The sequence below is a fragment of the Galeopterus variegatus genome, unplaced genomic scaffold (assembly GCF_000696425.1).
Source record: "Galeopterus variegatus unplaced genomic scaffold, G_variegatus-3.0.2 Scaffold8053, whole genome shotgun sequence".
Taxonomy (NCBI): Eukaryota; Metazoa; Chordata; class Mammalia; order Dermoptera; family Cynocephalidae; genus Galeopterus; species Galeopterus variegatus.
The window spans coordinates 7038-35021 of NW_007734164.1; the positions used below are offsets into that span (position 1 = coordinate 7038).

Here is a 27984-nt window from a genome sequence, read left to right on the forward strand (position 1 = left end):
CCCACAGGCAAAATATAGTACACATCTGTTCATTTATACTTGTGGATAAGGGATTTTTATTCCCTACAATAAGCTTTCCTGCATCAACATTGAAGAAAAAATTATTCCAATATGAAAAAAAGTGTTGCTAAGACAAGGCTAAAATACTATGTAAATTTGGTTTAAAAAATCTTGCTAGAGACCTTCATAACATGTGATTTATGTTTGTGACACATAACAAAATTGTAATTGAATAAACAGTGGTATAACTGATTTGTTGTTCATCTCCTCCTTAGATAGACTATGAACTACAAAAGCTTTGTCTTGAGTACCTAGCAAAGTGTCTGGCACATAGTAGGTACTCAACAAATACATGTAGGTAGAAAGCTAAAATTCAGGGTAAACCTAGGAGGCTGAAGCACTTGTTTTGAAGAATCACTGTTTACCTAGAGAGAGGGGAAAAAGAACAGTAAGAAGAAGTAACATCTATTGCCCATCTACTACAGGTCAGCGCCTATGGTACAGATGCACCATTTCTTTTAATACTTACAACATCTCTGGGCAGAAGGTATCAGTCTCCATTAGGCAGCTGGGAAACCAAGACAAAAGAGATTAAGTGATCTTCCCCATTAACAGAACTAAGTCCAGGACTAGATCCTAGCCCATTACTCCTTCCATTTGATCATGGTATATCGCCAAGGAAAGAAGACAGTCCTTTGGCTTTTGTTTTTAAAAGCAGAAAACCAGTACTTTCTCCATCCTCCACACTGGCAATTCAAAAGTTTGGCTGCTTATCAGAATCACTGGAGAAGTGTTTAAGATATATCCGGGTCCCACAGCCAGAGACCCTGATTCAGAAGGTCTAGGATCCTCCCAGTCATTTATATTTAAAAAGCTTCACAGGTGAATCTCATGTGTATTCAGGCTTGAAGCTGTGCTGTTTTCCAAGCCCTGCAAATGTTCCATCCCTATCCTTCCCTGAATTATAAACATCTTCCTCGTTGAACGGGGAAGATCAGAAGTGCAAGCACACTAATATTTACTTAACATCTATTTAAGTTCCTGCCACTGCATAAACAGGTTTAATATATATTACCTCCCACATGTAATCTCATTTAGTAGACAGTGGACAACAGATCAATGCTTAAACAGGCCTTCTTATAGTTCCCTTAATCTTCTGAAGACAATAAATACATATGTATCTTATTCCTAACACATACCCTGCATCTCTTAAAAATGTCAAACATCACTGTTCATTTCAAGACATAACAATAAAATTTAAAAAATTTTAAAAATGAAAAAAGACTTCCTCTAAAGCTAAGAATCTAAAAAATTCAGATTGTGTTGCCTCTTGACCCTACCTATTAAAACAGTGTATTTAATGTCATGCAAAGCCCTTCACAAATATTTATGGATCTCCGAGGGTTATCTCATGTGTGCTCTTGAATGAGTCCTGTCAGCTGCTATGAGAGTACTTCCAAAAGTTCATGAAAAAATAGAATTAAAAGATTGTACAAATCTTTTCATGAATCTTTTAAAGTACCCTTGTATATGGTGCCTGACATTTTCCTCTTCTGCTGCTCTGGATGTCCCCAACCTTCCTGATGTCTGTAACTGAGCCTCTGAGTTCTTGAGTGGTGTCTAAATTGTTTATCAGCTGCCTCTGGCTGACAGATAACTGACTTACTACCATAACTTGCTGGACACTGCGGCCTTTGCAAACACGGTGCCTATTTATTCTGGATACCACTATCTCCTGTTGCTTTCTGGACAATGAACCAGAGTCCTCCGAGAGCTAAAGCTACTTTTGGTTTTCTGAACTTCATAATATGTAGAAGTTAATCTGTGCTGCATGAAAAGTGGATTGGTCCAGGCTGAGAATGCCTCATTCCCTGATTCAGTGTTGTATTTTTTTTTTCACACAAGTACTGAAGCAGTATTGCTCCAAGGCTTCTAGGACTTTAGTGAGGAGCTCTTCATTTTTCTCCATAGTTCGCCTATCTCTCCATAAAATTCACATGATATTTTAAGGGGAATGGCTGATAGACAAATCAAGTGATGGTCACCATGATATTCTTGGAAGTATCACTCCAAAGTTGAACTTTGTCTAACTTCATCTTCTCTGTCAAGGAGTCACTTTCCCCAGAAAATGCTACCTAGTCTCTCCTGTGACTTGTCTTCTGGCAGGTCAGTTCCACCAGTCCAGCAGACGTGCCTGTTGGACATATGGGAATGTTGGTGATGGGCCTGGCTTAGGCTCAAGCTAGGAACCACCTTGATTTGTACACATGAAACTGATTCCTAGAGTATAAGTTAAGAAAAGAAAGAAGTAATTGTAGAAGTAAAGGAGTAGGTAATCCTATACTTCTTCTCTTCTTTGCCTTCCTCTATATCTCACAAATATACCATAGACTAGCCACATCTCTGAATAAATATTTTATTCAGTATATGAAGGAAAACCTTTACCTGAAGGAAAAGTTCTAAATCCAGAATAGAATCATATCCCCAGAATACTGGCCTATTGAAAACAAACCTGAGGGCTGGCTATTTAGCTCAGCTCAGTTGTTTAGAGCATGGTGTTGATAAAACCAACATCAAGGGTTCAGATCCCCACACCAGCCAGTGCCAAAGAAAACCCCAAAATACACACAAAAATCAAATCTGGAAGAGTTGTAGAAAGGAGTAAATTATTGGATGCCAATATCCTATGTAAGCACTAGTTTATACTAATCTATCAGACATCCTGGGGTTTTCACATTTGTTTTCTTTCTATGGATCCGTTCTTCACTCCACCCCTACCTCCACCCTTCCTCCCACCCACCAACCATCACAGTCTTGGCTACGATCTTTTTTTTTCTTATGGAGTATCTTATTTCCTGTCTACTTATGTTGTCTTCTTCAGGCCTGGCTGGGAAATGTGCTTAAAATCTCTTCTGTCCAGTCATCCTATTCCTGAGTCAGTTTTTTCTAGTTCAGATCCTAAACATGGGTACCCCATTTCCTTGTCCCAACTTTCTGAGGTTATTACCTTCTAGGGAGTTTTTGAAAATATTAAGTTTTCATGAAGCTAGAAACTTCCACCAAGATAAAATAAATAGTGATTTCATCAGGTCCTTTAATGGCTACACCTGCATCCTCTGATTATTTTACCCACCACACCTAAACTATATCTGTTTCCCAGCTAAAGCCTATGCTTTGACAGACTTGATTGGATAGTACTGAAGGGAGGTGGTGACAGTAGCAAAAGCAAGGCTCTAGAATAATTGTGTCTAATATTCTGATCCCATTTTGTTCCCAGGTTAGTGTGGCCTGAAATGTTGGGACTTTATCCTGTAGATGATAGGGAACTACTAAAGGTTTTAGAGCAGTGTGATATGATGAAATTTAGCCTTTTCATAACAGGCCATATGACTTAATACAGGGGAATACCAATGCAAGCGATTATTAGGATATAACAAAAGAAAAGTGCAACAGAATTTTTTTAAAAAGAATGAGGTTTTAGGTGAAGAGTGTGTGTGTCAGCAGCTATGGAAATGCAGCCATCACAACTGGCAAATAATTTGGAAGAGAATAAAATGTACTAAATTTGGGATAAAACACATTTTGGATAATGGTGGTTGAGGTAGCTAATGACACAGAACTGGAGCTTGGAGAGAGAAAGTACAAATATAAGCACAGAGAAAAAGAGTTAAAGTTGTATCAAATAATTTGGAAGAGAATAAAATGTACTAAATTTGGGATAAAACACATTTTGGATAATGGTGGTTGAGGTAGCTAATGACACGGAACTGGAGCTTGGAGAGAGAAAGTACAAATATAAGCACAGAGAAAAAGAGTTAAAGTTGTAGCACAGGATCATACCACCAAAGAAAAGAACAGAGAGAACAGAACGCCAAGGACTAAGTTAAACCCTGGGGAACACCCATAGTCATCAGAATGTGAGGGAAGAAAACTGAGGCTTGGATTTTAGCCAATAAGTGAATATTAAAGGCTGATTTCTATCATGGTGTTACCCAAGACACAGTAACGCTTGCTTCAATTTCATCCTGGAGCAAATGCTCAAACAAGCTTTGGCAGGCTCACTTTGCTGGCTGGTACTACACCAGAACATCACCCTAATACTGTCTTTCAAGACTCATCTTCTAATGAAGACTTTTTCATATTTCACTAACTACACTTCCCTGGTGGGGCCAATGTACACTTGCCTTGTGCTGAAACAAATTGTACTGATACATTAATAATTTGCATTGTAGGACAGGTAGTGCCTGAAATATAGGGGTTTAATAAATGCATGTTGAAAGAATAAGTGAATGATTGAACATACAAAAATTTAATCCTGCACAAACTTGGGATGGAAACTGGAATACTGAATAAAAATTCTTAACGGCAATCGTATTGTAGGAGTTGGCAAATAGGTGAAACAATAAAGATTCAGTAGTGTAGATTTTTCTAAGTAAAAATAGTACTGAACCAATAAAAATTTAGCAAGCCTGGGGTTGAGTGTCCATGACGCAAAAATTTGCACTCCTATGAAAACAGCAGGTTTGATGCAAGCCAATGATGTTGTGCTAGAATTCCACAAAAATTTTTCAGCACACTGCTGATAAGCAGTACAGGGTGATCAACCCTTTAGGCTCAGCACTGGTCAAAGCTTTATAAGGGTACCTATTATCTTCAGTTTTAGGCTCACAAACTGAAAACATCTACAGAGGACTTGGAAGGAATCCCAAGGAGACTAATCAAAGAGATTAAAGGAACAAAAAATGATCAGAAAATGGGCCCCAAACAGAAAGATAAAAGAAACACGACACCATCTACTTAACCTAAGAAAGATAAGCAAACAACAGTCTTCAAAATTTTGCCAATGTGGCCAGCAGCTGTTCCATTTTACTGTAGGCAGGACAGGAGAAAATGAGCTTCCAGAATAGAGTCAGGACAACCTGGGTGCACCACTGGTTTTTCCCCAAAGAAGAACTTGCTGGCTGCAGGCACTGTTTGATAGGACCTCAACAGGCAGTGACATTTCCCTCTCTCTGGACCTTCCTTAGCATGAGTATGCAACTATATGACTAAATAGTTGTCCAGGGAAGAGGGAGTGATTTTAACAAAGAAATCCTTTCTATCTTTGTAGTTGTCAAAATCATCACATACAGTCAAGCAACAAGAGACATGAAAAGAAACTTTCAGAAGAGTCAGTTTTCTTGATTCCTAAAAGGGGGAATTCTGAACCTTCATGACAATTTTTTTTTAAATAATGCTATTGATTAGCTACGGGTCTGCTTTGCACATGTCCCACTGTGCAATTCAGAAAATAACTTGATTCTGTTATTTATATTTCTAGCCAAGTATAAAACAACACTACTTTGTATTATTGCATAAAGCTGAACATTTACAGACTTTCTGCAAATAAGTTACAACTTTTCTGAAAGGAATTATTCAAATGTCAGATTAAGCCAATAAAGCAAAATGACTAGATGGTGGCTTTTTTATTGTTGTCCTGTTTCACTACCTTTCTCCTTTAGGAACAAGGGATCACTTTACATTAAGTTCCAAGCTCAGAAACATTTGGCTACAATCCATCCTTCCCTTTGAGTTTGAAAATTACAAAGAATAAAATAAAAGATGACTCTCTCCCATCTCTTTCTTGGATTCTGAAATTTCACTGGAATACAGGGAAGAGTCATTATAGTTTTTTTGGTCAGAGATTCCATTTAAAAAAGAAGCCAAGGAAAGCCCTTTGTAGATACTGTATGTAAATGCAAACTCTATCTGGAATTCTCAAGGCTAGAGTGGTTTCAGAACTACCAGGATAACAGCAGAATCACTGCTCAAAATATAAATTCATTCCTTCCTCCCATACTGTTGAGCCAGGACAACACATACAGAAAATGACCTATATCTGCTTGCTAAATGGATTTTACCCAGGGGCCACTGTCACTCAGCTGTACTATGAAAAAATACTGTATCCTAGTTGAACAGCAGCTCACTTGGATGTGTGTTCACGGTGCTAAACCTGCAGTAATTTCTGCTTGGCGTTGGCCTTTGCTTCTGCTGTTGCTTTTTGACTTCTACCTTCTGGTAATTTTTGACCACATACTATTCCTTCAAACTGATTACATCTACAGAGGAACCACACTAACTACACTTAGTAGTTAGGTCTCCTGGCTTCTGTCTTTTTTTCCTGGCCATATGCAGTGTCCCTGTCAGCGTCCTGGGCCCTGTTCTTTCTATCCTCTTCTGTAACAGCAATAGAACCATTTGCTTCTCCAACCTCAATTGGTCAGCTTATATGTTTTGAGTAGATGTGTGAATGAATGAAAGCCATACTGATCTGTGCCATAATCAAGCTACCAGCAATTTTCTGTTTTATAGAACAGAAAAACAGAAATTCTGCGGTACAAAATGATTTCATTCTATTATCTATACTACCAGGCAATTGTAAAAGAGCATCTTATTTTCTATTAGCTATTTAAGTTTAATTTAATTAAAATTTAACGAAATTTAAAATTCAGTTCCTTAGTTACACTAGTCACATTTTGGGTGTTCAATAGCCACATGAGACTAGTGCCTATCTAGCAAACAGTGCAGATAAAGAACATTTTCAGCATTACAGAAAGTTCTATTGGACAGTACTGAATTAGGCCATTTTCTTATTTATCAATACAAACATTAGCTCTATACATGGTCTTGTGTCAAATATTGGCTATATCTAACCTTTCAGTACACTTTAAGTAAAACTCCTTGCCCTGGTCCAAAAGCAGATCATACTATAGCTTATTTTCCCAATCTGGCAACTATGATTGCAAACTCATGAAGCATTTTTTGTAAGCACAGTTCACATTAACAAAAGAAATATAAAATTAAAAATATAAAAACAAGGCCTGTTAAAACCTGCTTAGAGATAATACCTCCCCCTTAGCTTTGAATGCCCTTCTGCATTGTAGATTCAGCAATCTAAACTATTTCATTACTTAGGTGCTCTACATGCAGTTATTTAGGGCTTTCCTAGAGCCTTTATAAATACAAGGAAAGTTTATATTGTGAAAAGTAGAGACTTGCAGGTTGCCTTACAGATTTATAGAATACAGAAGATATTCCATCAGGGATGAAATATCAGGGATGATCAACAGGATTTTTGTGGGATGGAGTTTAGAGTGAAAGAATTAATTATGGGTTAAGTCTTTGGTTCAAATCTCTTACACACACAATAATAACAACACAACAACACGTTTTGCTCTCCAGATAACTTGGTCAACTAAAGTTTCCCCTTGCTGTGGGATTATATCAAACTAAAAAGCTTCTGCACAGCAAAGGAAACAATCAACAGAGTGGAAAGACAACCTACAAAATGGAAGAAAATATTTGCAAACGATACATCCAACAAGGGATTAATATATAGAATGTACAAAGAGCTCAAACAATTTCACAGCAGAAAAACAAATAATCCAATTAAAAAATGGGCTAAGGGGCTGAATAGACATTTCTCAAAGGAAGACATACAAATGGTCAGTAGGTATATAAAAAAATGCTCAACATCGCTAATCATTAGGGAAATGCAAATCAAAACCACTTTGAGATATCACCTCACCCCAGTCAGATGGGCTATTATAAAAAAAATGGAGAAAAACAAATGCTGGTGAGGATGTGGAGAAAGAGCAACACTTCTGCACTGCTGGTGGGACTGTAAATCAGTACAGCCATATGGACAACAGTATGAACTCCAAACTACAGATAGAACTACCATATGATCCAGCAATCCCACTACTAGGCAAATATCGAGAGGATCAGAAATCATCATGTTGAAGGGATACCTGCACTCCCATGTTTATTGCAGCTCTATTTACAATAACCAGGCAATGGTATCAACCTAAATGTCCATTGATGGATGACTGGATAAGGAAATTGTGGTCTGTGTACACACACACACACACACACACACACACACACAATGGAATATTACTCACCCATAAAAAAGAATTAAATTCTACAATTTGAAGGAACATGGATGAGCCTGGAGAAAATTATCCTAAGTGAAACAACCCAGGTACAGAAAGAGAAATACTGCACGTTCTCACTCATAACCAGGAGCTGAATGCATAAATAAACAAATAAACAATAAAGAGAGACAGAGAGAGAGAAAGAAAGACAGCAATCACAGTAATACATTGACCTTTTAGAAAGAGAGAAAAGAACCATGGTTACTAGAGGTGGAAAAGGAGAAGGGGGGGGAGAGAGAGGGGACTATGGAGGAATTGGTTAACGGACACAAAGAATGATTGTGTATTGTGAGGATGAATAAGCTAAATGTCCTGATCTAACCATCACACATTGTATACAACTATTGAAAATCAACGTTGTACCCCAGATGTATGTATAATAAATTATCTTAAAAAATAAAAAGAAAACAACAAAAAAAGAAAAAACTATGCATGAATTCCAAATTTTTTTTTGCACCAAAATAAACTTGTATTAACTTGCTCTAACATGTCTGAATAGGATCTAGTTGGAGGCACTAAGAAGGGTATGACAAATGACATCAATTTGACTCTACCAGAGCAATATGAATTCTGTTAAAATTGAAGCAAGAACAAAAATCAAATTTATGGTGAAGCTTTGGGGAAGGAATAGTGAAATCACTGATACTTTTTAAAAAGGTCATAGGAAAAATGCCCTAAAGAAAAAACTCAGCATTTTACAAATAAATAACTTGTTTTAAGAAGGGATGAGATGATATTCAAGATGAAGCTTGCAGTAGCAGACAATCCACATCAATTTGCAAGGAAGAAATTAATCTTGTCCATGCCCTAATTGAAGAGAACCACAATTAACAGCAGAAAAAATAGCCAGCAATAAGGATATCTCAACTGGTTCAGCTTACACAATTCTGACTGAAAAATTACAGTTGAGCAAACTTTGTGCTCAATGGGTGCCAAAACTGTTGAGCCCAGATCAACTGCAGACAAAAGCAGAGCTTTGAAAGGAAATTTTAAACAAGTGAGATCAAGATTCTGAAGTTTTTCTGTGAAGAATTATAACAGGAGATGAAACCCTGCTTTACCAGTATGATTCTGAAGATAAAGCACAAAGTCATGGCTACCAAGAGGTGGAAGTCAAGTCAAAGCAAAAGTGGACCAGTCAAGAGCAAAGGTCATAGCAACAGTTTTTGGGGGATGCTCAAAGTATTTTGCCTGTTGACTTTCTGGAGGGACAAAGAACAATAACATCTGCTTATTATGACAGTGTTTTGAGAAAGTTAGCCAAAGCTTTAACAGAAAAACACCCTGAAAAGCTTCATCAGAGTCCTTCTTTACTACAACAATGTTTCTGCTCAGTCCTCTCATCAAACAAGGAAAAAAAAAATTTTGTGAGAGTTTCAATTGGAAATCATTAGGCATCCAGCTTACAGACCTGATTTGGCTCCTTCTGACTTCTTTTTGTTTTCTAATCTTCAAAAATCTTTAAAGGGTACCCATTTTTCTTCGTTAATAATGTAAAAAGACTACATTGGCATGGTCATATTCCCAGGGCCCTCAGTTCTTTAGGGATGGACTATGGCTGGTATCATTGCTTACAAAAGTGTCTTGAACGAGACAGAGCTTATGTTGGAAAATAAAGTTTATATTTTTATTTTTATCTTTTAATTCCTTTTTTTGATAAACATTTTGAAGCCTCCTCATACATAGGCACAAGACTATAAAATATAGTAAAACCATGAACAAAGAGGAGAGTCTAAAAGCTTCCAGGAAGGAAAAAAGTGGTTAGAAAAAAAGGCTAAGAAATCAGAATGAAATCATATTTTCAGCAGTAAAACTAGAAGTGAGAAGACAACAGAGCAATACTTTTAGAAATCTAAGGGAAAATCATACCCAGAATTCTTTACCTAGCCAAATTATAACTCAGGTAGGAGAAAGCTATTTTCAGAGTGGTACGATTGAAAAATTTATCTCCCACATATCTGTTATTAAAGGATGTACTCTACCCAAACAAGGGGGTAAAGTAAAAAAGCTAGAAGTAGGATATAGCACAGGGGAAAAGTGATGAGAGTCCTGTATGATGGTGAAGGATGTGAGGTATGACACAAATTTAGAGAACAACTAGTCCAGAGTAAAGTAGGAGAAAAAACAGCACTAAGAAGGGATGTCTCCAAGGAAATCAATCTGTCAACCAATCGATTGAATATCTGATGCGGTTGACTAGATTGAGAGACCGTTTTCAGTTGTGCTGACAATTTGGCTGTAAGTTAATGTACTCAAAATTCTAAATATTCCATGCATCTGGAAGGCACAGAAGGCACTGTTGTTTGACTGAGGGGAGGTTGTACAAACATTTTTCCTCAGTCTTCAGACTTCCCTTACAATAACTTTCTCTAAAAACTCTCAGTGTCTCCTTCCTCTCCTCAGTTCTCTACAGATGTGAATTTAACCTAGAGGGACTGTGGGGGAGGAACTGGGTATGCATAGCTCATCTCCATCTTTCCTTTTGCAGGAAACCTCGAGTCTGGTCTGCTCCTCCCTGCCATCGAGTTTATAGGGGCGGATCTTCCCCCACAATGGTGTGTGGTTCTCCAGTACTGCCTCTGATTGGATGGGCAGGTCTGCTCAGTATTAGAAGCCCAATTCTGTTATATTCCCAATCACACTGTCCAAGACACATTATCAGTAACAAAGGTGGCTTGATTTACATTTGCCTGACTCTCTCTCTCAGCTGGTTCCAAATTTGGGTGGAGAAAAAAAGCTGTTATTTATTACTGTCCCAAACATCAACATTGTTATGGTTTTATATATGTGTAATGATGGGTAATAGAATGAGCAGTATGTAAAAAAGGGAAATTACTCAGGATTAAATGACTAATTCCCAAAGGTATAGAAGGGAGTGAAATCTACTTGCTATAATTGTTTCTTTGTTTTAAAAGCAGATATTTTAATTATTAAATATTCCAAACATATGTCAAGAACAGAAAATACTATAAAAACACTCATAGATCATCATCCAGCTTTACCAATCTTAACATTTTTTGTTTGCTATGTTTTACACTATATACTAAGAGAAACCAACACAAAACAGAAACTGAAGTCCTCTGAAATCACTTACTTGTTTCTTCTCCCTTTCTAAAGGTAACCACTATCCTGAATTTGACTGATATCATTCTGTCATTCTGAGAAATGTGTTTTTCCAATACTTTAACTCTACACATAGGTAAACACTGTATAGTATTGTTTGATTTATTTTAGCATTTAAATAAGTGGTATCATATTGTACATAGAATTCTGCAGTGCGTGTTTCCCAGGCATTACCAATAAAAAAGTGATTCTGGTAGATAGTAATCAGATCAAGAGCCTCTGACCTGGTACCTCCAAGACTTTTAAGCTGTGTGACTTTAGACTCATTTCCTGTACATAGGTATCCTCATTCTTACCAATAAAAAAGTGATTCTGGTAGATAGTAATCAGATCAAGAGCCTCTGACCTGGATCAATTCCTGCCTCCAAGACTTTTAAGCTGTGTGACTTTAGACTCATTTCCTGTACATAGGTATCCTCATTCACAAAATGGAGAATGCCCATTCTTCATGAGGTTGTTGTTAAGAGTGAATGAGTAAATACAGGTATAGAACTCAGAACAGTACGTAGCACATACCAAAGTATCTGCAATGGGTCTTGTTTCTAAATGGTGACTTTGATCTGTTTGCAAGATGTTGATTACTACTACAATGAACTTATTTCTATCACCTTATTTTGTGTTTTCTGTTTCTTTTGTTCCTTTTTCTGTCTCTTCTTGACTTTAGTTGAACTGACATTTTTTAAATTCCAAGTTTTCTCCTCTGTTAGTTTAGAACCTATAATTTTATCTAGTTTTTTTTTTTTTTGTGGTACTCCAAATTTAACTACCCATTGAACATATGTATACAACCTCTTCGTCGCTGTTTAGGATTAGAATTCAGTGTTTAAAAACTACAAAAAATTGCTGTTTGTTTAAAGCCAATAGTTAATTACATCTACAAATCTCTGTGCTCACCATTGCTTCTCATGTCTCACTTTTTCCCTTTGGCTTTGCTTTTCTTAAGTATGTCCTTTAATAATTCTTATAGTAATTGTATATAAATAACAATAAATCCCTTAGTCTTTGTACTGAAAAATATATTATTTTTCTCACAAAATATGGCTTTGATTCTGGCTGAATATAATGCTACGCTCAGAAAAAGTTTTCTTTTAATAATTATATGCCAAATGAATGAATAAATGAATAGATGAATCTGTAGGAAACAGAGTGGGAACCCCAAAGCAGGATCATCAAAGAAGGCTAATGAGATAACATGTGGTTTCCAGAAATGCATGTGGGTTCACTCTCTAATAAATTTAAAAAAAATGAGAATTTGCTTAAAAGTTTGATGGGAAGGAGAAAAAGTTTGAAGTAAGTATGATTTAATAGATGTTGAACTGAGCAAATGCTCTCAATAAATGTCCCTAAAGCCACTAGTCACAATGCCTTATCCTGCTTGTAAGAAATTATAAAAGTAGAAGAACCAATGCACTACGACTGGTGAGAACCAGAGCACAGCAATTACCATGATTACACAGAGGGACAGAGAAGTACATCAGAGGTCAACCCTCCGTTATCAATTTCCCTGCAGGTTGGTAGGCATTGCTAAGCAACGAAGCGATACACAAAGGCAGAAGGGCATGTTTGGATACTGGAAAGAAAGAGAAATATAAGAGAATGCTTTCTAAACTCTTCTTTTGGATAAGTTGTGTGTATTTTAATTTATCTCCACTACAAATTGAATTTATTGTGTTGTGAGAAATACCTAATATTTGGGAATGTATTAGCATAGTTACAGTCACCCTGATGCTCCTTGCTCTCATACCAATCATCTGAACATCCCATTGGGACTACCTTAAAAAACAAAAAGCAACCCTCCACTCTCCCATCACTTCCACCTTCGTGTAAGCCAGCCTCATTTCTCACTCCAACCACTGCTGTCTTCTCCATGAATTTACCAGCCCCGCCATCTCCCCCTCCAATCTATTCTCCACATAGCAGTCAAAGGGGACCTTTAAAACATAAATCAAATTATATCATTTCAATTCTCCAAATCCTTCTTGGCTTCTCATCTTGTAAAGCCTTACAATATCCTTCATACTCTAGCTCCTGTCTACTTCACTGTCATCATCTCCTACTATTCTTCCCCTCACGCTGCTCTGTTGCACTGGCTTCCTTGCTGACCCTCACATACAGCCCATATGCTCCTGTCTCGGGGCCCTTACACTTGTTCTCTCTGTCTGGGACATTCTTCCCCAACATATGCACATGGCCACCTCCCTCAAGTCTGCTCAGATGCTACCTCTTCAGGGAGACCATCCTTCTCTATTCTATCCTTCACCCCCAACCAAGCTGTCCTTTTTTCCCTTACCTTATCTTGTTTTAACAAAGCACCTAACATTATAGTCAATATCGGTTTATTTGTCATCTGTCTTCCGTTAGAATATACATTCCATGAGGGCAGAGACTTTATCCAATTTGTTTACTGTTGTATCCTTGGCTCAAGGTAAGTTCTCAATAAATATTGGTTAAATAAGTGAATGAATGAATAAATGAGTAGCATATTATAGATTTTTTTCCAAGCAAGCTGTATTATTAAGTAATGTGGAAAAGAAAAGTAGTGGTTCTCAAGGTGGGGTTCCTGAACTCCTAGAGATCTTAGGAGGTAGCAATGAGAAATCTCAAAGATATTTTCTGAGCTTCTAAAGTTCTAGTAAAAAAGCAAACCCTTACTCACAAGAATTCAAAAGATAACTATAAGTTTCTATGCTTTAAAAAAATTACAATCGTGTTGCTTAACAATAGAGATGCATTCTGAGAAATGCATCATTAGGTGATTTTGTCATTGCAGGAACATCATAGAGTGCACTTACACAAATCTAGATATTATAGCCTATTACAAACCTAGTCCATATGGTATAGATTATTGCTCTAACCACCACTGTATACGCAGTCTGTCATTGACCAAAATGTTATGTGACACATGACTGTATATCAACTTAATACAGTAACTCTGATTGATTCATGCTGATGAGAAATTATCCTGTTATGTAATTTTTTCGTTAATAAAATTGAAAATTAAAGTATGTTGATGATCTCCTATATCCAAGTATATACCCAAGAAAAATGTATACAAATTGTTTACCAAGAGAAATGTACAAGAATTGTTACTTGTGCTCTATTCATAATTGCACTTACTGGAAAACTACCCAAATGTCCACCATTGGTGAAATGGACAAAATATGCTATATCTACACAAAGTACTATACAGCAGTAAGAATGAATGATTTTCAACTACATGTACCAACAAGATAACTGTCACAAATAATGCTGAGTGAAAGAAACTAAACACATAAGAGCACGTATTAGTCCATTTCTGTTGCTTATTACAAAATGCCTGGAACTGGGTGATTAAGAAAAAAAATAAAATTTATTGCTTACACTTTCTGAGGCCAGGAAGTCCACAGTGCAGGGAAAACATCTGGTGAGGGTCTTGGTGGTGACCCAGGTGTCTCACATGGTAGAAAATGGTGAAGCAGATAGAGAGACTAACTGCCTCATTCACTCTCCTTTTAAAGCCCTCCAAACTCACCCTTTGCCACCATTTTTAATCCATTCACTACAGCATTGTCCTATAATCTAATCTCTTCAAGGATCCACCTCTTAACATTGTCACAATGGGGGTAAAGTTTTAGGGGGACACTCAATCCAAGGCAAAGCACATACTGTTTGATTCCATTTAAATGAAGCACAAAACCAGGAAAAAATTAATCTATGCTGTTAGAAGTCAGGGTAATGGCTACTTGGAGTGGGAGTATGGGAGGGTTAGTGACTGAAAGGGATTGCAAGGGGGGCTTCTCCGGGTGCTGGTTTGTCCTATTTCTTAATCAGGATGCTGGTTATGTGGGTGTTTGTTCACTTTGCAAAAAATCATCAAGATTCGTACTTAATAAACATGCACTTTTATATGTGAACATTATATTTCAATAAAAACTTTTTAAAGAAAGACAGGGGAAAAGATGGTGATGATGATGACAATTTTGGAGGGGAACTCTTGTGAAATCTAGGGTCCCCAGTGGACCTTTGAGGAGAAGCAAAGATAATGCCTCTTAGAAACTTTTCGTATTTGTCAAATCTCTTGAGAGTTTCAGCAGTGGAAAAATACAACTGATGTTCAGAGTTGGTTAATGTAGCACAATTATGTGGGAATAAAGAATTTAGACACGAATTCAAAACAAACCTCAGACGTAGAGAGTCAGACAGGGCCTTTATTTACTTATAAGTGATTCTGACTGAAAGAAATCTATCTTTGGAGATTAACCTGTGACTACCACAAATATATGAAAGTGTCCAGCATATACGTAAGGGAAGATTGACCCTTGGCCCAGAAGTCTGCTAATTTGGAAATGCATGTGCATTTAAACTTTATTTAAAAGAGCTGACTAGAAACAGCTGCACTTTGTCATCAGAATCAAAGTCTGCAAGTATTCTAAGACTTCAAAAAATACAACAAACAATGTGACCTCATTAACCCTTAGTAAACCATAGAAAAGACATATTTCTGTCATGGTTTTATTTGATTACAATTTATCTCTCCCGAGAATCTCTTGCAATGCCTGTCTTAGGAGATGCTTCCAGAAAAGTGTAAAAGAAGCAAAATTTAAAAGAAATAATAGGGCCGGCCCGTGGCTCACTTGGGAGAGTGCGGTGCTGATAAAAGAAATAATAAACTTCTTCATTCCATATGATAAACAATACTAAAATCTGTTTTTATTTTTCTTAGTATGTTTTGAGCATGTTCAGTTGCAGTTTAATCTTAAAAGGGCTTAACTATGGTTTCAGGCATTTAAAATAAAAGTAAAATAATAGAAAAATTAAGGAGATTGAGGGGACGGTTTCAGACTTTATTCTGTCATTTTTGTTGTTGTTGTTCCAGTTTTCGACACTAAAGAACCTATTTAAGAAAACGTATGTGACTGCTGACTTAGGTTACTGCAGGAAGTTATAATGTTTCCTTGATGGAAAATGCTTAAGAAAAAAAGTTAACTGGCCCTCTTTAATTATTTGGAATTACTTCTCCCCAAAAGGAGGTGGCCAAATAGGGTGTCTTCCAGATTTATGACTTCATTTTGTTCTTTGCTTCCGTAAACAATATTAAGAGTTTCTCTTTAATGGGGTGACATATTCTGGGCCCGCCAGAAAATGTAAGCTTTAAACCATAATGAACATAAACTGTAGTTTACGTAGGATCTAGAAATTGTTTCTACAAAAACTAAGTGAGGTGGACAGTTGATAAATTAACCAGCTAATCCAGGCAAAAGTATCTCCAATTTCTGAGAGGGAAGATAAAAGACCTTCAAATTAGCTGTTGTCTTATTATCTTTATTATCTGCATAACTACACAAGTCTACATTGTTCTTTGTGTACATACAACTCAAATTCTTTTTTTAAAATAGAATCATATTGATTGTACATATCTGTGGGGTGCAGCGTTGGATATCAATACCTCTGTACAATATGCAATGCTCAAATCAGGATAATTAGTATATTCAACATTACACAATGTAATCATTTTTTGTGTACCTTTGACAATTTTTCAATATGCCCTCTCCCCTTTCCCTTTTCCCACATCTGTCTCAGTTCTGTTCTTTTTGAAAGTTCAACAAATTATTCTGATTATTATGTCTTCTTTCTTTTTTTTTTTAGCCCCCTCTTATGAGTGAGGACATGTGGTATTTCTCTTTCTGTGCCTGGTTTATGTGATTTAACAAAATTTTCTCTTAGTTCATCCATGTTGCTGTCAATGGCAGTATTTCATTCTTTTTTGTGGCAGAGTAGTATTCCATTGTGTATTTATACCACATTTTCCTTATCCAGTCGTCTGTTTATGGACATTTAGGTTGGTTCCAGCTCTTGGTTATTGTAAATAGAACTGCAATAAACATGGGAGTGCAGGTATCCCTTTGACATGATGATTTCCTTTCCTTTGGGTATATACCCAGCAGTAGAATTGCTGGATTGTATGGCAGTTCTATCTGTAGTTGTTTTTGGAACCCCAATACTGTTTTCCGTAATAGCTGCACCAATTTACATTTCTACCAACAGTGTAGAAGAGTTCCCCTTTTCCCACATCCTCGCCAGCATTTGCTATTCTCTGTCTTTTTGATAATGGCCAATCTAACTAGGGTGGGATGATACATCAATGTGGTTTTGATTTGCATTTCCCTGATGCTTAGCAATGTTGAATATTTTTTATGTGTCTATTGGCCATTTGTATATGTACCTTTGAGAAATGTCTATTCAGCTCCTTTGCCCACTTTTTAAATGAGTTATTTATTTTTTACTGTTAAATTCTTTGAGTTCCTTGAACATTCTGGATAATAATCCTTGTTTTTTGACTGTTAAATTACTTGAATTCTTTGTGTATTCCGGATATTAATTCCTTGTCAGATGCACAGTTTGCAAATATTTTCTCTCATTCTGTAGGCATCTTTTAAATCTGTTAATTGTTTCTTTTGCTATGCAGAAGCTTTTTAATTTGATATCATCCTATTTGCTTACTTTTTCTTTCATTGCCTGTGCTTTTGGGATCTTACAAAGTCTTTGCCCAGTCCTGCTCTCTGAAGTGTTTCCCGCTATGTTTTCTTTTAGTAAATTTATGGTTTGGGGTCTTATACTTAAGTCTTCTGGGTTCTCTATTCTGTTCCACTGGTCCAAGTGTGTTTTTATGCCAGTAACATGCAGTTTTGGTTGTTATAGCTTTGTAATATAATTTGAAGTCAGGTAGTGTTATGCTTTGGGCTTTATTTTTTTCTTTTTTTCTCAGGATTGCTTTGGCTATTTGGGGTCTTTTGTTGTTGCTTATGAATGTTGGGATTGTTTTTTCTATTTCTGTGAAGAATGTCATTGATATTTTGATGGGGATTGTATTGAATCTGTAGACTGATTTGGGTAGTATGGACATTTTCACAATGTTAATTCTTCCAACCTCAGAGCATGGAATGTCTTTCCATCTTTTTGTATCTTCTTTAATGTCTTCTTGTCGAATAACAACATTACCTGTTGGGCCATGTTGCGGCGCAATCAAATCATAAGGCGCCTGCCTAAGTATGGTTCCTGTTTCCTAAAATAGATCAAGCGGTGGCCATCTTGCTGGCGTAAGGCCTCCCCCGCCGTTTCACGAATGCTTTAATGCACGTAGCTAGAAGTCCTTCTTTTCCGGGGCCCAGTGACTAAGCAGTTTTTGCCCGCCCTGTCATCACCCCTCTTCATAACTTGTGGCTTCCCCTGATTGGATAACCATCTCCTCCCGCCTCTCCTCTCTGTTTCCGCTTTCTTCCTCTATATAAACTCCAACACCTTTCTAATAAACGGAGTTCCGGCTTTGACCACTCTCCTGGCTCGGTGGTGTTCTTTCTCGGCCCCCGGGGAGGAAGGTCCTGGGGGGGAAGGGCCGTGCCAGCGACACTCATCATCCCGCTCAGCCCCACAAGGGACCCCCGGCTGGACCGGGGTCTCTTCCCGCTCGGTTTTGTCGGCCTCTGGCTCAGGGAGGCCCGACACATATGTAAATACTAACACATCCAGAAGACTCTGCCATTTCAGAAGTGATGTTGTTATACCCAAGTTGTTACTATTATTATAACCATTTTGAGAAGTACCCTTCAGGAATTGCTTTTAGAGAATGCAGCTTATTATTTTGAATACTGCAAGCATAGCAAATCTTTTCCCTTTGAAAGTGGAAAATAGTTTTAGAAGAGTCAAAAAATTATTCTGGCCATGCCAAGTGAAGTAGGTGTGTATCTCAAAGTAGCAATTTGAGGAATTTTTCCAGAATGGGTCCAAACTCCCAAAACCATTCTTATGTAATCTATGAAGTTTTTTTTAAAAAAAGAGTTTTTGAGAATTGGGGAATAAGGGAAAATTTCCAGAGGTTCTCTCTCAAGGACAACACACATTTTTAATAAATTAGATATAAAAGGCAGCAAGAACATACATTGGAGAAAAGTCTGCCTCTTCAATAAATGGTGCTGGGAAAATTGGACATCTATATGCAGAAAAATGAAACTGGACCTGTACCTCTCACCAAATAGCAAAATCAACTCAAAATGTATTAAAGACTTAAATATCAGACCTGAAACCATAAAATTACTGAAGGAAAATATAGGGAAAATAGTCCAGGTAATATGACTGGACAAAGACTTTATGAATAAGACCCCAAAAGCACAAGCAACAAAAGAAAAAGTAAATAAATGGGATTATATCAAACTAAAAAGCTTCTGCACAGCAAAAGAAACAATCAACAGAGCAGAAAGACAACCTACAGAATTGGAGAAAATATTTGCTCACTAAACATCTGACAAGGGATCAATACCCAGAATATACAAAGAACTCAACTATACAGTAAAAAAACAAATAATCCTTTTAAAAAATGGGCAAAGGAGATGAATAGACATTTTTCAAAGGAAGACATACAAACAGCCAACAGGTACCTGAAAAAATGCTTAGCATCACTAGTCATCAGAGAAGTGCAAATCAAAACCACATTGAGATATCATCTCAACCCAGTTAGACTGGCCAGTCTTATTAAAAAGACTGAGAATAGCAAATGCTGGCAAGGATGTGGGGAAAGGGGAACTCTTCTATACTGTTGGTGAAACTGTAAATTAGCACAGCCATTACAGAAAACAGTAGAGAGGTTCCTCAAACAACTACAGAGAGAGCTACCATATGATCCAGCAATCCCACTGCTGGGCATATATCCAAAGGAATGGCGATCATCATGTTGAAAGGATACCTGCACACCCATGTTCATTGCAGCTCTATGTACAATAGCCTAAATATGGAACCAACCTAAGTATCCATTGATGGATGACTAGATATAGAAAATGTGGTATATATACACAATGGAATATTACTCAGCCATAAAAAAGAATGAAAACCCACCATTTGCAGCAACACGGATGAGTCTGGAGAAAATTATGGCAAGTGAAATAAGCCAAACTAGGAAAGAGAAATACCACATGTTCTCTCATATAACTGGGTGGAAGAAAAGAAAGAGAGAGAAAGAGAGAGAGAGAGGGAGAGAGAGAAAGAAAGAAAGAGAGAGAGAGAGAGAAAAGAAAAGATCACAACAATTCATTGAACTTTCAGAAGGAGAGAACAAACCTAAGGTCACTGGAGATGGGGGATGGAAGGACAAGATTTGAGGAGGGACAGGTCAGGTAAAGGGCATAAAGAAAAATCATGATTTGTAATAGTGAATATGCTAATAATAATATATAAATAAATTAAATAGGTATAAATAATTTAAAAACCAAGCCTGATTACTTTAAAAGCATGACACGTAGTTTCCTCTGTGTCAAACATAGATTAAGCAATGTGTTATGGTAATTTGCTAGATATAAGGATAATCTGCTACCCCCAGTCAGAAATTGAGTTTTGGAAACTCCAGGTTTCTATCTCACCATGATCAAGAGTCACATTCTGATATAATGTAGCCACTATAAGTCCCTCCTTATTGCCAAAAACTGTGCCTTTCTCAACTAGCTTGAAACTAAAATTCTAGAATGTCATTTAAATAAAAAATGCCCACTAATACCAGTTCTCATCCATGATAAGGCTGCTGACTGTGAAAACAGTAGCTTGAATATTTCTATTATATGGAGAGGAAATATTTAAACTTTGTGAGCAGTTTTAGAATGGAATATAAATCAATACATAAACTGAATTATCTAATTAAAAGTTTTCTAAGTTCCACTTAAAGGTTTAATACTTTTTTAAAAGCAACACTACTTAGATAACAATCGAAAGAAACAACTTGTCTGTGTATGTGTCTTAACTCTTTTTCATTGCCACACAATTCATTTACTTCATTTTGATTTTGGCAGATTCTGGCTTTTCTCAATGAAAACAGATACTTGGCCATGATCTGAAATTAAATGATGAAACAAGATAAACATACCCTTGAATTCCCACATATCTTTTTTTATTAATATGTAGTATGTCATGCAAATGACCTACAGTGTCTGACACATTAAACCCCTTCGGCCTTCTCCAAGTAGCAACAAAATAAGAAGCGTATGAACCTTTCTAGATTGTTCCAAGAATTAGTTTTGAGAATACATTGGGGTGAGAAATAAGTTTTTGAAAGAAAATAATTCTAACCTTTTTTTAGCTTGAAAAGACAATTGACTATAACAACAGCTCCTTCTTCAGCTTTCAAATCTAAATCTCTATACTCTCGTCAAATTTAGGTCTGGGCCAAATCGTCCCTGAGGCAAAGAGAAATACACTTGTTGTGCCCCTCTGAGTCAAAGTAGAGTACAAACAAGCACTTCCCACCTTTGATGTTTATTTGGGGATTCTTTACAGAGAAGTAAGCCTCAGAGGCTGAAGTATCTCTCTGGCAAGGGTGGAAGTATGGGGAAAAGAACTGGGAGGAATGAGGAACATTAAATGGAGCCCTCCATGGCTTACTCCAAGGATGTAATGAGGCATTTCTGAGTGTGCATGTGTGTGGCGGGGAGGGCTGGAAAAGGGAGAGAGACCTTTGCAGTTTGCTTGGGGGACCAGGCAGAGTCCTGTCAGAGTCTATTTCCACTAAGTTTCTGCTTAATTACATGCCTTAATTAAAAATAGATGCCTGTGATATAAAAATTCCAGGTTACAGTAAATGGGAAGCTATCACATCATAATAATGCAGGCCCCTCTCTCAGTCCTTAAACCAAACATCTTGAAATCAGCTCTGAGAGCTCAAGTGTGAGCTGGATTTGATCATGATTGTTCCACACTGTAGGCACAGGAGTTTCGGTGAGAAGAGAATGAAGCCCAAGGAGGCAAGCAGGTGACTGGGAGTTAGGAGCTCAGATTTCCTGTTTTGGTTTGGTTGTGGACTCATTAAGTACACTTGAAAAAATATGCTCTTATTTGCCATTGTTTTATCTACAAAGACAATGTGTACGCCTTCCAGAAAGGGTGCACATTCATAATTCCAGCACAAACTTTTTTCTGTCACTGTGAGACCACACTTGGTGTGACACCAATGACCTCAGCGTGAGGCCTGTGCACGGGGCATAAAAGGTTAAATGATTAATTTGCCAAATTCAATTGCTAGGAAGAGATGGGATGATTCCAGTCAGTATAAATCAACTAAGCATTTAGAAACTATTATCGGGAGCACTAGACAGCACTGCATGATGGTCTGCAAACCACAAGTGATGTCAAAGAAAAGGTTAAATGATTAATTTGCCAAATTCAATTGCTAGGAAGAGATGGGATGATTCCAGTCAGTATAAATCAACTAAGCATTTAGATACTATTATCGGGAGCACTAGACAGCACTGCATGATGGTCTGCAAACCACAAGTGATGTCAAAGCTGTGAAGCCGCTGTGCTGCCAGAGCCTCGAGCACTGATAATTGATGCTAAAATTACTGCTGAAGAAGCACATTTGATTACGAAGGGCCCCAAGAGCAGTAAAGCCCTTGGAAGGCTTCCCTCTGAGCTTTACAAGAAATAAGATAAGCAGTATCTCCAACTGTAATCACAAAATATAATAAAACTGGTCTGGGTTCTCATGGGACTTGTAAAAGTATAATATAAAATCTTTTCCTTCCCAATGTACAGTGATGAGGACAGAGTTAATGCCAAATTGAGACAACATCTAGCTGGTGACACAGACAACTCCATTAGGAGTCTATTAAGTGTGCTTTAAAAAGAGGTGGGCTTATTTAAATCTCATTTAAATTGACTCCAACCTGTGCATTACACCTCTCTACTCTTCCCCTTTGTCTTCATGCCTCAGTTATACAATCTTTTTGCTCAATATTTCCAGCCTTATTCCTCACACTAACCTAATGTTGCCAGCCTCTTCTCCATACCCCCTATCCCTCTGTCTTCTACCCACTTCACCTTCTCATCCCAGCTCCCAATATTCGCACCGCAGGTCCTGCCCAAGGTCTCTCTCTCCTCATTTGTGAAGCAGAAAGTTCAGACAGTGATAACTTCGAAAACGATCAAACACCTACATGTGAGGAAATTCATTCCAATATTTAAAAAACAAAAAAACCAGTTCTAAAATTGATTATCAACTTCAAGGAATTGTAATCGTTTTGTCTTCTTCCAACAAGCAAACAGAAAGGACATTGTTGGGAGGGAGGGGGGAGGGGAAGGGGGGAGGGAGGTTTCAGTTGTGGGCCACAATAATCAACCACATTGTATATTGACAAAATAAAATAAAACTTTTAAAAAAATAAAATAAAATTGATTATTAAGGAGTTCCCCATCTTTTTCTGAAACTTCTTAAATGCCACTTCATACTTTCTTCTTATATATTTTACACTTAGATGGATGAACAGGCTGTCTAGTGGTTAAATTTATAAACCAAATTATCCTTTTAAGAAATTATATCTGGTTAAGAAAGACATCTCATAGGAGATAAAATGTTTTATCTCCTAGGAGATAAAATGTTTCAGGAAGAGCAAACCTAAAATACACAAAGACATTTATTTAACAGAAACAATCTGTTACAAGGTACTAAATATACACAAAAAAATTTACATGTCTCATAAAATACTTTTAAATTAGTCTTAATAAAATATAAGGCATGCCAATTGCAAAGATTTTGAATGCATTATAATAATCATAATAATCATAATCATAATCATAATCATAATAAGGCATCTTTGACGCTTGGGTTCCAACAAGCTAGTCTACATGAGAACCAGTTCATAAAATAGGCCTTAGTGGCTGACTATATGATATCAGAATGACCAAAAAGAGATTTGAATACTCAAATAAAATATGTATTATTTGTTTTGTTTGAGATACCATAAGAATTTTGTTTCTCATTGGATAAAGTTATCAGATCTTAATAATGCAATTATGGAGACAACACTATATTCAAAATGCTTATTTTCTATTAAGTCTGAAAAATTTAAGGTGCAAAAGTACAGTGAGATCTGTAACCAAATAGCCTGTGTTGAAATTCTCACTCAGGATCAGTCACTTACAAGCTCTGTGACCCGGGCAAGCTACTTAGTTTTTCATACTTCAGTTTCATCACATAAACAGGGATAATAATGTGAGGATTGGTGTGGAATTAAATTAGTTAATATATTTAAAGCATGTTGAGAAGTATCTGGTGGAGAGTGAGCACTTTTTAATTGCTAGCTATATTTTTGTTTCTCCTTTCTCCTTTTTATTCATAGAGATAGGATTTCTCTATATCCTTCTAAGTTTTCTTCTTTTAAAAGTACCCAGTGGAATAAGAAAGGGAAAATATCTGCATATTTTTCCCTTTTTAACTTTGTCACAGAGATAAATGTATCCATTGATCTTCCTCATTTGTTTCTAGCTCCAATTTCTACCAGTATAAGGAAATGATAGTTGTGAATCTTCTCTTTTGCTTAACCCTGCCTTTTTCTCCCCATTTACCCTCATAATACAACTGGATAAAAACTTGGTGAAATTTTGGGTAGAGAAAAACTTGATGAGGTATGTCTAATTATTTGGCTATCAAACTAAATTTTGACTTACAAGAATCGATTCCACAGTTCCTCTGCATTCTGACAATCCAAAAATGACTTCAACTGTAAATGTCAAATGTGAAATATAGATCAACTCTGTGAAGAATGGATGCTGTACACTGTTTGATTTTGAAATCATAAATAGTCATGGGTACCTGAATAACATACAACCACTCTATGAGACAGAACTGCAATTCCTTAAGTGCATTTAGATGAATAGAGAGTTTAGTCTTCATTCATGCTTTAGGTGAAAAATATGACTAAAGAAAGGAAGTTCTCATATAGAAGGCAAAGTTTTGTTTTCAGTTTTATTTTTTTAAATAAAATTTTGAAAGATGGTGTACCATTTGTGTTGTACAGTGTAGAACACAGAATTAGTGTTTCAACAATATAACCCTTGCATCCCTGGGATAATGCCATTTAGTAGCTGTTTGATACTCCAGGGTGTGTTGTCCTAGTTACCTCCACCTTTTGGGTCTCTACTATTAGCAGCTTGTTTGATAATGTCCCTTTGCTGCAGCACTATCTTACTGTAGAAGTCCCCTTCTTAGGTGGAAAGCTCATCGATCCTCAGGCATTTAGCACCAGAATCTGTATTTTCAATGTAGTAAACTACTAAGATGTTTCCTTATCTTATCCCAAACTTTTATCTTTTCTAGAAAACTGGCTAAAAATTTAAATAAAATAAACAGAGAAAGACTTTATTAAATAGGGAAAAGTAATAATATAGAGTCAAAATACATTTAGTACAATTCAGAATTATACTACTGTTATGTTAAAGAACTCTCAGTTTAGTTCGCAGGAACTTGATTATGTCAAAAAGCATAATTTTCATCAGTTTCTGCCATGATATATCTATCTATATCTATACCTAACTAAAAACATAATGTGACACTTGGCTGTTTCAGAAAAAAATGTCTAAATATATACACTTAGATTAATTAAAAATCTTAAATAAACACATTTTATCAATCAATAATACTAATGAATGATAACAATTAGCTAAGATTATCATTCTGAGGTATTTCAAGAATCTGAATCACTTATTCATTCATTTAATAAATAATTATTAAATAAAAAATTAAGTGTATGGTCATGTGAAATGAAGTATCCCAAATTAGGGGGTGGTGTTAAGGAAGAAAAATACATATGGCAAGCACAACAACACTGAGAAGTAATTATGAAGAATGTAGAATATATTCAGTATTTACATTTTTAGGGCCAGCCCCATGGCTCACTCGGGAGAGTGCGGCACTGGTAGCACTGAGGCCGTGGGTTCAGATCCTATATAGGGATGGCCCATGCGCTCACTGGCTGAGCGTGGTGCAGACAACACTGTGCTGAGCGTTGCGATCCCCTTACTGCGGTCCCCTTTACATTTTTAGTGGCGGAGAAATTTTGCAATCACTTTCACATCCAGAGTTAAAATTCAAAAACTATGTAATTCTTTAAGTATATTAAAAATATCTGAATGCCTATGGCTTATTCATATTAGTAGATATAGCTCCATATTCAATTTTTTATTTCTATCTGATTGTAAAGCCATTTATAAATGCAAGAAAGTATTTTGGCACTGTTGCCCATTCAGAACATTTTAAGTTATTATAAAAAGAAAAAACTGCTTTGCTGATCTTTTCCCCTACCTGAACCAGAAATTAAAAGTATAAAAGTCTAATATAATGCTGACTTTTAAAAACTCTGAACAATTAAAATAAAGACAGAGTTCACTTGTTTATGTTGAGAGCAATTAAGTCAGCAAATTAAGTTTTGCCCTTTCTGCTTACTGCAAATAGACATTTCCCCCCCCACTTTCATATCAGAAACAGTGAACAAGTTGATGAAAACACTACCACTGAAGAAACTTCTGACTCCCCCCCCCTACTTTCATATCAGAAACAGTGAACAAGTTGATGAAAACACTACCACTGAAGAAACTTCTGACAATGATAATGGTTAAAAATAGTTCAGATTATTAGCCTCATGTGAGGCTAATAATTAATTCAATTCATGATTCAGAAAACTTGTGTAATATGTTAATGACTAAATAAGAAATTATCCAGGCAAGGAATGCTAAAGTCTTTCTTAACTAGACATAAACTTATTGAGTAGGCTAAATAAAATTTCTGAATAATAATTGTTACAAAATTAAACAATACTTATTCTAAGGCATCAATAAGTTTCAAATCCTAAAATTGATTTCTTACCAAGAAACCAAAACAGTTGTTGGACTGTATCATGTAAATGACAAGAAAAGAATTGTGGAAGCCCACAAAAGTTGTCTGAAAGATACTTTTTAAAGTAAATTTGTGGTATGTGTCTGTGTGCATTATTGTGTTGGGGATGAAAGGTTGAAAGGAAGTGAGTGTCAACTCTTTCATTTCATTATTCTGAAGCAATGGTCCTAAAGGGGGTATCAACCACTTGGGATAATCTTCAGAGATGTCATGTCCTGAGTTCAAGCCTTCCTTCTTCTGTTTTCTTTTAAATTGTTTTCCCTCTTTTCACACTGACTCATGAGAGCACTAATCCAAAGAACACACTCCACGTCCACAATAAATGAGCTCAAAGTGGAAGTAGATATGAAAGTGCTTTCACCTGCCTGCCCTGGCATGTGCATATTAGCACTGGTATGCTCTGTGAACTTTATAAAACTTGAAAAGGAAGTATCCCTTCAAATATTCTAAATTAATAAGGTTTTACAAAATCTATTAACATACATATCCTGCAACATCCTAAGTGAAACTAATAACAGATAAAATAGACTTCACCTTGGTTAAAGTAATTACATTTCCGAAATACCAGCATTTTGAAACTTCAAAGCAATTTTGGTTTTTCCAATTACGGTAAGATGTAAATAATCTTATATGAAGGGCAAACCTTTTTCACTAGACAATGAAGAGAATTACCTCATTAAAAGGTCTATGCTTGAGGGGCCAGCCCAGTGGCACGCTGCTATGGTGCACCGCTTGGGAGGCACGGCGGCGCTCCCGCCAAGGGTTCGGATCCCACATGCAGACCGGTTCCCGCTCACTGGCTGAGCGAGGCGCAGGAGCAACACCGAGGACTGCGATCCCGTTGCCGGTCCCGGTCCGGTACGGGTGCAACACTGAGGGTTGCGACCTGTTGCCCGTCACGAAAAAAGACAAAAAAAAAAAAAAAAAAAAAGGCCTATGCTTGAAAAAATTCCTAGTCATTTCCAAGTGTATTGCTCAAAACTTCCTTAGAACTAGCTAAACTACCAGTAGTTGGCTCAGCAAAACTGGAAGGGTAAAAAGATTCTTTCAAGCCCTCCGAAAAAGCAGTCAACTGGAATCATTTTATAAGAGAGAAAAGAGGTAAATTTATCATGAAGGGTTCCTACATAGAGTATTCAATTAGAAATGGTTATAATGTTCAATATGATTATCATTGTCAAATGAAAATCAGCTAGTTCCATT

The 27984-nt window shown here is 36.7% G+C and overlaps 1 protein-coding gene across 2 annotated transcripts in view; it reads right to left on the bottom strand.

Annotated features, from left to right (window-relative positions):
- Positions 1 to 343: 343 nt before the first annotated feature.
- The window catches only part of LOC103608142 (renalase-like), a 67166-nt gene continuing 39525 nt past the window's right edge, over positions 344 to 27984 (bottom strand). For both annotated transcript variants that reach the window (XM_008592585.1, XM_008592584.1), the window contains exons 5-6: positions 530 to 568; positions 344 to 425 (exon numbers count right to left, since the gene is read on the bottom strand). In XM_008592585.1, the coding sequence (XP_008590807.1) occupies positions 561 to 568 (8 nt within the window). In that variant the 3' untranslated portion in view covers positions 344 to 425; positions 530 to 560. The remainder of the gene's footprint in view (positions 426 to 529; positions 569 to 27984) is intronic.